Source organism: Mercenaria mercenaria, chromosome 15, assembly GCF_021730395.1.
Source record: "Mercenaria mercenaria strain notata chromosome 15, MADL_Memer_1, whole genome shotgun sequence".
Lineage (NCBI taxonomy): Eukaryota > Metazoa > Mollusca > Bivalvia > Venerida > Veneridae > Mercenaria > Mercenaria mercenaria.
In genome coordinates this window covers 10,859,073-10,870,069 of record NC_069375.1, presented here as the reverse complement: position 1 = coordinate 10,870,069, position 10,997 = coordinate 10,859,073, and the positions used below count along the sequence as shown (strand labels likewise).

The following is a 10,997-nucleotide window of genomic DNA, read 5'->3' as shown; positions in this document are numbered from 1 at the left end:
TGTAACCATCTTCATAAATACAAAGTTATGTATGCATTAATGATTATTTATTGCTCAAATTCGTCTGTCACTTTACATCTGACTTAAAGATATGATCAGTGTCAGCAGCCTTTGATTTTAGATTTATGATTTACTGCATTATGTTCAGTATAAATTTGTTGATATTTTTACTGACCAGAAAAGTAATTAACTGGCCAGGTATGTTTTTCAGCTGATAGGCACGGGGATAAAAGTGTAGATGAAAGTCCCACAGTCAATGAAATTCTTGTTACCCTTCAAACCGCTGAGCCAGAGTCAAATGGAACTCGCCCAAGGCTACTATAGTGACGACAACAGTAGAAATGGTGATGTAGACCTTTGTCATACCCAGGAGAGCAGTCGTTATTATGGTTAGTGGTAACATTTTCGCGTTGCTACCTTCATAAGTACAAAATTATGTATGCATTATTTATTGCCCAGTTGAGTCTATCACTTTATATCTAACTTAAAGATATTGTTTCTTTCATTGTTTTTGGTTTAATGCCGTTTTTAGCTCATCTGATTTTTTGAAAAAAAATGATGAGTTATTGTCATCACTTGAGCGGTTGTCGGCGTCGGCGTCGGCGTCGGCGTCGGTGTCGGCGTCGGCGTCTGCGTCGGCGTTGCCTGGTTAAGTTTTATGTTTAGGTCACCTTTTCTCCTAAACTATCAAAGCTATTGCTTTGAAACTTGGAATACTTGTTCACCATCATAAGCTGACCCAGTATAGCAAGAAACATAACTCCATCTTGCTTTTTGCAAGATTTATTGCCCCTTTTGGACTTAGAAAATCAGTTTTCTTGGTTAAGTTTTATGTTTAGGTCAGCTTTTATCCTAAACTATCAAAGCTATTGCTTTAAAACTTGCAACACTTGTTCACCATCATAAGTTGACCCTGTACAGCAAGAAACATAACTCCATCCTGCTTTTTGCAAGATTTATGGCCCCTTTTGTACTTAGAAAATATCAGATTTCTTGGTTAAGTTTTATGTTTAGGTCAACTTTTCTCTCCTAAACTATCAAAGCTATTGCTTTGAAACTTGGAATACTTGTTCACCATCATAAGCAGACCTGTACATCAAGAAACATAACTCCATCTTGCTTTTTGCAAGATTTATTGCCCCTTTTGGACTTAGAAAATCAGTTTTCTTGGTAAGTTTTATGTTTAGGTCAGCTTTTATCCTAAACTATCAAAGCTATTGCTTTAAAACTTGCAACACTTGTTCACCATCATAAGTTGACCCTGTACAGCAAGAAACATAACTCCATCCTGCTTTTTGCAAGATTTATGGCCCCTTTTGGACTTAGAAAATATCAGATTTCTTGGTTAAGTTTTAATGTTTAGGTCAACTCTTTCTCTTAAACTATCAAAGCTATTGCTTTGAAACTTGGAATACTTGTTGACCATCTTAAGCTGACCCTGTACAGCAAGCAACATAACTCCATCCTGCTTTTTGCAATAATTATTGCCCCTTTTGGACTTAGAAAATAATTTTCTTGGTTGAGTATTATGTTTAAGTCAACTTTTCTCATAAACTATCAAAGCTATTGCTTTAAAACTTGCAACAGTTTTTCACCATCATAAGTGGACACTGAACATCAAGAAACATAACTCTAACCTGCTTTTTGCAAGAATGATGGCCCTTTTTAGACTTAGAAAATCATGGGTAGGACAATATTTCTATTACACAAAAAAAATCAGATGAGCGTCAGCACCCGCAAGGCGGTGCTCTTGTTCAACAGTATTTCAGTCATGTAATGGCAGGCAGTTAACCTAACCAGTGTTCCTGGATTCTGTACCAGTACAGCTTCACCACATGAATTATCAGAGGTGGAGGGCGAATGATTTCAGACACAATGTCTTTTACCAAATTGCCATAGAGAACATAAGCCCTGCCCGAGGATCGAACTCGTGGCCCCACAATCCAAAGACCAACGCTCTCCCCACTGAGTTAACTTAAAATATGATCAGAGTTGGCAGTCTTTGATTTTAGATTTCTTGTATTAAATCCAAATAGATAAATAAATATTGGCAGTATTTAATTCAGTATATATTGTGGATAATATTACTGACCAGAACAGTAATTAACTGGCTATATATGTTTTTCAGGTGATAGACACAAGGATATGAGTGTAAATGAAAGTCCCACAGTCAATGAGAATCTTGTTCCCCTTCAAACTGCGGAGCCAGAGTCAAATGGAAACTCGCCCAAGGCCTATAATGAAGACAACAGTAGGAGTGGAGATACGGTGCTATGTCTTACACAGGAGAGCAGTCGTCATAATGGTTAGTGGTACCATTTTCACATAACCTGCTTCATCTATAAAAAATTTTGTATATTATTATATTTCAGAGCTCCAGATAAGCTTTTAGTGCAACTGTTGAGCTAGGTATTTACCCGTCACTTTTTGTCTGAATTTGTTACTGGAAATATGAATTGGGTAAAAAATTATATTATTACCATGGCTTTTCAAAAGTTATTGGGTATTTTGCTGATACCAACTCATTTATTTCACCAAATTGGCACAGTCAAGTTTTTTCTTGTGGTAATGCTAGAAGTGATAGTTTATCGGTGTAATTTTTGTCGAGCCCGCTTGCGGGAAGCGAAGACATAGTTTGTCCAAATGGCTGTTTGGTGTATGTGCGTGCGTCCGTCGGATTTGGTTTGTCCGGACCATCACTTTGACATGCATGGAGCAATCTTGTTTTATATTTGGCATGAATGTTAACCTCTGTGAGACGGAGTGTCATTGCGCAAGCCGCAGGTTCCTATCTCAAAGGTCAAGGTCACACTTGGAGGTCAAAGGTTAAATTCAATAATGAGTCCGGAGCATTTCTTCTTCATGCATGGAGGGATTTTGATGTAACTTGGCACAAATGTTCACAACGATGTGACGGAGTGTCATGTGCAAGAACCAGGATTGAAACTTCACACACTTGTTCACTGTCATAATCTGACCTGCACAAAGCAGGTCCCATAACTTTATTTCACTTTTTATGCCCCCGAAGGGAGGCATATAGTTTTTGAACCGTCTGTCAGTCTGTCCGCAATTTTCGTGTCCAGTCCATATCTTTGTCATCGATGGATGGATTTTTAAATAACTTGGCATGAATGTGTACCACAGTAAGACGACGTGTCACGCGCAAGACCCAGGTCCGTAGCTCAAAGGTCAAGGTCACACTTAGACGTTAAAGGTCATTTTTCATGATAGTGCATTCGTGTCCGGTCCATATCTTTGTCATCCATAACTGGATTTTCAAATAACTTGGCATGAATGTGTACCACACTAAGACGACGTGTCGCGCGCAAGACTCAGGTCCGTAGCTCAAAGGTCAAGGTCACACTTAGACGTTAAAGGTCATATTTCATGATAGTGCATTGATGGGCGTGTCCGGTCCATATCTTTGTCATTCATGCATGGATTTTAAAATTATTGGGCATGAATGTCTACCACAGTAAGAAGACATGTCGCGCGCAAGACCCAGCTCCGTAGGTCAAAGGTCCTAAACTCTAACATTGGCCATAACTATTCATTCAAAGTGCCATCGGGGGCATGTGTCATCCTATGGAGACAGCTCTTGTTTACAAAATTATGCCCCTTTTTCAACATAGAAATTTTTGGTTAAGTTTTGTATGTAAGCTGGTATCTCAGTATCCACTAATGGGAAAGGATTGAAACTTCACACACTAGTTCACTGTCATGATATGACATTTTTCAAAATTATGCCCCTTTTTCAACTTAGGAGTTTTGGGTTAAATTCTTATATGTAAGCTGGTATCTCAGTACCCACTAATGGAAATGGATTGAAACTTCACACACTTGTCCACTGTCTTTAGCTGATAAGCACTATGCAGGTTCCATAACCCTATTTTACTAAATTATGCCCCTTTTTATACGCCCGTTTGAAAAACGGGACGTATTATGGGAATGCCCCTGGCGGGCGGGCGGCCTCCACAGACTTTGTCCGGAGCATATCTTCTACATGCATGAAGGGATTTTGATGAAACTTGGCACAGTTGTTCACCACCATGAGACGGAGTGTCATGCGCAAAAACCAGGTCCCTAGGTCTAAGGTCAAGGTCACACTTAGAGGTCAAAGGTCAAATTCAAGTATGACTTTGTCCGGAGCATATCTTCTTCATGCATGGAGGGATTTTGATGAAAGTTGGCACAATTGTTCATCATCATGAGACGGAGTGTCATGCGCAAGAACCAGGTCCCTAGGTCTAAGGTCAAGGTCACACTTAGAGGTCAAAGGATACAAGAAAGAAAACTTTGTCCGGAGCATATCTTCTTCATGCATGAAAGGACTTTGATGTAGCTTGGCACAATTGTTCACCACCACGAGGCGGAGTGTCATGCGCAAGAACCAGGTCCCTAGGTCTAAGGTCAAGGTCACACTTAGAGGTCAAAGGATACAAGAATAAAAACCTTGTCCGGAGCATTTCTTCTTCATGCATAGAGGGATTTTGATATAACTTGGCACAAATGTTCACCACTATGAGGCGGAGTGTCATGCGCAAGAACCAGGTCCCTAAGTCAAAGGTCAAGGTCACACTTAGAGGCCAAAGGTCAGATACAAGAATGACTGTCCGAAGCATTTCTTCTTCATGCATGGAGGGATTTTGATGTAACTTGGCACAATTATACACCATCATGAGACAAAGTGTCATGCGCAGTTCCCTTCTTTAGAATTACTTCCCTTTGTTGTTACTATAAATAGCTTATATTGTAACTTTATCATTACTAGTCGTAGGGAAAAATCGAGACCACTTTTCTGTAGTACAACATGCATGCTACATCCAATTATGAGGTGTATTTTGACCAATCTCTACCTGGTAAAGGTTTTTGTGTGGACTTACAATTTTTTGGGGGGATTTTTTTTTTTTTTTTTTTTTTTTTTTTAAGATTATCTTCCCTTAGTTGTTACTATAAATAACTTACATTGTAACTTTTTTATAATTGACCATAGGGATAAAACAAGACCACTTTTCTGTGGTACAACATGGATGTTACTTTCAAATTTTAGGTGTATTTTAAGGTATCTCTACCTGGTAAGGAGTTTTTTTTGTGGACTTAGAAAAACAAATGACTTACAATGATTACTAAACAACCACAAAATTGAAATTCCATTTGCAAATACAGGTGCTAGAGTAAAGAAATTTGCTGTGATGGGCGTATATTGTGACATTCTGGCACTCTTGTTCGACTTTCGTATTCATTCAAGCGACTAGGCTGTTGAATAGTCGAGCGTTGCTGTCCTCCGACAGCTGTTGTTTTTTATTTGGTATAAATGTTTGTTTCAGTGAGACAGGGTGTCATGTGCAACTCCTAGTCCTTTTGACAGCTGGCAGGTTCAACATGTTGCCCGTGGGCATCTAGTTTAAAAACTTTACAAAGCATCCAAATAACAGATTAGACTGAATGGTCCAGTGCTTTTTAGCCGGCTCATGGTGAGCTTTTGTGACCGATCAATGTCTGTTGTGCGTTGTGTGTCCGTCAATCTTCTTGAAAACCACTTGGTAATTACACCAAACTTCACAGGAATGAGCCTTGGGTGGTCCCCTTTCAAAATTATTTAAAGAAATTAATTCCATACAGAACTCTGGTTGTCATGGCAGTCGAAAGGAAAAACTTAAAAAATCTTCTTGTCCAAAACCGCAAGATGTAGAGTCTTGATATTTGGCATGTGACATCATTTTATGGTCCTCTTATCAAGATTGTTCAAATTGGCCCTTGAGGTGAAAAGAGGCCCCGTCCCAGGGGTCCTAAGTTTAACATAGACTTATATAGGGGAAAAAAGAAATCTTATTGTCTGAAAGTTCATGGCCTAGGCCTTTGATATTTGGTATGTATCATTGCCTAGTGGACCTCTAACAGGATTGTTCAAATTGTGCCCCTGGGGTTTTGAGAGGCCCTGCCCTGTTGGTCACTTGTTATATGGGTTATATAGAAAAAAAATACTTCAAAAATTATCAGATCATATTTTCTAGACTGTTTAATTATATTTACCTGATGTACCCAAGTGGTTACATGTCACCTCATTGATCTTTCCATAACACGAAGTCCCCTTAAACCTAGTCTTTTAGTAGCCCCATTAATTTATCAATAACAGTCTCGCAAAGTTTGTCCTTCAGTAGCCTCATTGATCTTTCCATAACATAAAGTCCCCTTAAACCTGGTCCTTCAGTAGCCCCATTAACTTAGCCATAACAGTCTCACAAAGCTTGTCCTTCAGTAGCCCCATTAACTTAGCCATAACAGTCTCACAAAGTTTGTCCTTCAGTAGCCTCATAGATCTTTCCATAACACAAAGTCTCCCAAACTTTGTCCTTCAGTTACTGTAGCCCCATTAACTTAGCCATAACAGTCCCACAATGTTTGTCCTCCAGTAGCCTCCTAGATCTTATAAAACAGTCCCCCAAACTTTGTTTTTTCATTACATTATCCATGAACCACATTCCCCAAAACTTTGTCTTTATGTAGCTCCATAAATCTTTCCATTAAAAGTTCCCAAAAATTGTCCTTCTCTTGCCCCATTAATCTATCCATAAAGTCCACCAAAAGTCAGAAGCCTCGTTAAACTCTCAATAACAAAGTCACACAATTAAGTCAGAAGTCTTTGATGTCAAACATTCAAATTTGCTTGTATAAAATGTCAGTTTTAAAAGTCTTGACATTACATTCAATATCTTTTTTTATGCCCCTGAAGGGAGGCATATTAGTTTTCAACTGTCAGTCCGTTCGTTCGTTCGTCACAACGTTAACTTTTTGCATGAAGGCACTTTACTCGCGAACCACTGCACCCAGGACCTTCAAACTTCACATGCTGATAGTACTTATTGAGTACACGACCACTGCTGACTTTGGGGTCACCAGGTCATAGGTCAAGGTCACCAGGCCAAAGGTCAAGGTGCTGCGGGGGCATTTGTCACCATTAGTGACAGCTCGTTTTTTTACGTATTTCCACAGACCTCCACAATAATTAACTGGCCTTGGATGTTTTTCAGGTGATAGACAAGAGGATAAGAGTGTAGATGAAAGTCCCACAGTCAATGAGATTCTCGTTTCTGTTCAAACTGCTGAGCCGGAATCAAGTGGAAACTCGTCCCGGCTTTTAGCAAAGACAACAGTATGATTGCTGATGGGGGTCCAAGTCTTACTGAGGAGAAAAATTGTCATAACGGTTAGTATCGAGGTTTACTAGGATAGAGTCAACCAATTTTTGTACCCCCAACAAGAAAGTTGTAAGGTGGGGGAGTATACTGATTCAGGTTGTCTTTCTGTCTGTCTGTAGACACAAGGCCACATTTACAAAAGTCTTTGTTTGCTGTCTCACGACCCTTCTTTTTCTTTTTAAGGTAGGGTAGGTAGGTAGGCTATTACTTTTTTTTTGCCTGAGGGATTACACTTTTGCCAGTTGATATATAGTCTCATCTTAAAGAATATTTCTTCTGTAAAAATAAGACATATAATAATTATTCAAACTTTCTTATTATTTTGCTTACTTGAAATATATGCAACACTTCATACTGCAACTTGTAAAAAAATTTGACCAGCATTATCCAATAAAAACTTAAAGCGCGCAGCATTATAAGTGGGTAGGTGGGGAGACAGCAAACAAACATATTTTTTATTTTGGCCCAATCTTGTGCGCACAAACTCTCATCCTCTTGACACAGTTTAATGAAACTTCACACAAGTGATCAGTAACAACAGTAGTTGTGCATGGGGCATGTTATGTTCTTTCAGAAAATAAAATTTGCAGAGTTACGGGACTTTTTAAAGTGACAAGGTGAGCTGTTGTGACTGCTTGATGTGTCGTTCGTCATCCATCAACAATTTCTAAAAAAATCTTCTTGAAAACCACTAGGCAGAATTACACCAAACTTCACCAAACTGCAGAACTCTGGTTGCCATGGCAACCGAAAGGAAAAACTTTAAAAATCTTCTTCTCAAAAACCAGAAGCCCTTGAGCTCAGATATTTGTTGTGAAGCATTACCTAGTGGACCTCTACCAAATTTGTTCAAATCATGACCCGGGGTCAAAATTGACCCCGCCCCAGAGATCACTTGATTTTACATAGGAAAATCTTAAAAAATCTTCTTCTCAAAAACCAGAACCCTAGAGCTTAGATATTTGACATGTAGCATTACCCACTGCGGGGAATCACATGATCAAAATAATCTCTAAACCAAAATAAAAAAATAATAATATGGGATAATATTGTAGAATCTTTTGCTGTAAAATTGAAATATAGCCTATCATATGCCGACATACATCTATCCTAAACCTACATAGATTTCAATCACAATTACCTTTTGATTATCTGGAACACTTCAGGAAACTGATACTTATTATTATGTCTCCCCCAGGAGACATATTGTTTTTGCCCTGTCCGTCCTTCCGTCTGTCCGTCCGTACGTCACACTTCATTTCCGAGCAATAACTGAAGAACCATTTGACCTAGAACCTTCAAACTTCATAGGGTTGTAGGGCTGCTGGAGTAGACTACCCCTATTGTTTATGGGGTCACTCCGTCAAAGGTCAAGGTCACAGGGGCCTGAACATTGAAAACCATTTCCGATCAATAACTAGAGAACCACTTGACCCAGAATGTTGAAACTTCATAGGATGATTGGTCATGCAGAGTAGATGACCCCTAACGATTTTAGGGTCACACTGTTAAAGGTCAAGGCCACAGGGGCCTGAACATGGAAAACCATTTCCAATCAATAACTTGAGAACCTCTCAACCCAGAATGTTGAAACTTCATAGGATGATTGTACATGCAAAGTAGATGACACCTATCGATTTTGGGGTCACTCCTTTAAAGGTCAAGGTCACAGGGGCCTGAACATGGAAAACCATTTCCAATCAATAACTTGACAACCTCTCCACCCAGAATGTTGAAACTTCATAGGATGGTTGTTCATGCAGAGTAAATCACCCCTATTGTTTTTGGGGTCACTCCGTTAAAGGTCAAGGTCACAGGGGCCTGAACATTCATAACCAGTTCCGATCAATAACTTGAGAACCACTTCACCCAAAATGTTAAAACTTCATACGATGATTGAACATGCCGAGTGGATGACCCCTATTGATTTTGGGGTCAGTCTATTAAAGGTCAAGGTCACAGTGGCCTGTTCATGTAAAGTCATTTTTTATACGCCCGTTTGAAAAACGGGACGTATTATGGGAACGCCCCTGGCGGGCGGTTGGGCCGGTGGGCGGGCGGCGTCCACAGACCTTGTCCGGAGCATATCTTCTACATGCATGGAGGGATTTTGATGAAACTTGGCACAGTTGTTCACCATCATGAGACGGGGTGTCATGCGCAAGAACCAGGTCCCTAGGTCTAAGGTCAAGGTCACACTTAGAGGTCAAAGGTCAAATTCAAGAATGACTTTGTCCGGAGCATATCTTCTTCATGCATGGAGGGATTTTGATGAAAGTTGGCACAATTGTTCATCATCATGAGACGGAGTGTCATGCGCAAAAACCAGGTCCCTAGGTCTTAGGTCAAGGTCACACTTAGAGGTCAAAGGATACAAGAATGAAAAATTCAAGTATGACTTTGTCCGGAGCATATCTTCTTCATGCATGGAATGATTTTGATGTAGCTTGGCACAGTTGTTCACCATAATGAGAGGGAGTGTCATGCGTAAGAACCAGATCCCTAGGTCTAAGGTCAAGGTCACACTTAGAGGTCAAAGGATACAAGAATGAAAACTTTGTCTGGAGCATATCTTCTTCATGCATGAAAAGACTTTGATGTAGCTTGGAAAAATTGTTCACCATCATGAGACGGAGTGTCATGCGCAAGAACCAGGTCCCTAGGGGTAAGGTCAAGGTCACACTTAGAGGTCAAGGATACAAGAATGAAATCTTTGTCCGGAGCATTTCTTCTTCATGCATTGAGGGATTTTGATACAACTTGGCACAAATGTTCACAAGCATGAGACGGAGTGTCATGCGCAAGAACCAGGTCCCTCGGTCTAAGGTCAAGGTCACACTTAAAGGTCAAAGGTCAGATACAAGAATGACTTTGTCCGGAGCATTTCTTCTTCATGCATGGAGGGATTTTGATGTAACTTGGCACAATTGTACACCATCATGAGACGGAGTGTCATGCACTGGTCCCTTCTTTTGAATTACTTCCCTTTGCTGTTACTATAAATAGCTTATATTGTAACTTTTTCATTACAAGTCGTAGGGAAAAATCGAGACCACTTTTCTGTAGTACAACATGCATGTTACGTCTAATTCTGAGGTGTATTTTGAGCTATCTCTACCTGGTAAGGATTTTTGTATGGACTTGTAATTTTTTTCTTTTTTTTTTTTTTTTTATTTATTTTTTTTTTTTCTTTCTTTAAAGATTAACTTCCCTTAGTTGTGTCTATAAATAACTTACATTGTAACTTTTTTATAATTGACCCTACTGAAAAACCAAGACCACTTTTCTGTGGTACAACATTGATGTTACTTTCAAATTTTGGGTGTATTTTAAGGTATCTCTACCTGGTAAGGATTTTTTTTGTGGACTTAGAAAAATAAAAGAATTACAATAATTTCTAAAAAAAAACATTGTAAACAACTAGAAAATTAAGATTCCATTTGCAAATACAGGTGCTAGTGTAAAGAAATTCGCTGTGACGGGCGTATATTGTGACATTCTGGCACTCTTGTTGGAAATAACTTGAGAACCACTTGACCTACAATGTTGAAACTTAATAGGATGATTGGACATGCAGAGTAGATGACTCCTATTTATTTTGAGGTCACTTGATCAAAGGTCAAGGTCACAGGAGCCTGAACAGTGACTTGAGAACCACTAGGCTAAGAGTGTTGAAATTTAGTGGGATGACTGGACATGCCAAGTAGATGATCCCTACTGCAGCCAACCATCAGTGTCTCTTTGACTTTCGCTCCTGACCCCTATTGACTTCTTGCCTATAGGACTTTGCATTGGGGG

General features: G+C 39.5%; 1 protein-coding gene across 1 annotated transcript in view; it reads left to right on the top strand.

Annotated features, from left to right (window-relative positions):
• The first annotated feature begins 216 nt into the window (after positions 1-216).
• Positions 217-10,997, top strand: part of LOC123558120 (uncharacterized) — a 29,310-nt gene continuing 18,529 nt past the window's right edge. Inside the window, exons 1-3 of the mRNA XM_053524538.1 lie at positions 217-389; positions 2,129-2,305; positions 7,032-7,207. Of these exons, the coding sequence (XP_053380513.1) occupies positions 239-389; positions 2,129-2,305; positions 7,032-7,159 (456 nt within the window). The 5' untranslated portion in view covers positions 217-238 and the 3' untranslated portion in view covers positions 7,160-7,207. The remainder of the gene's footprint in view (positions 390-2,128; positions 2,306-7,031; positions 7,208-10,997) is intronic.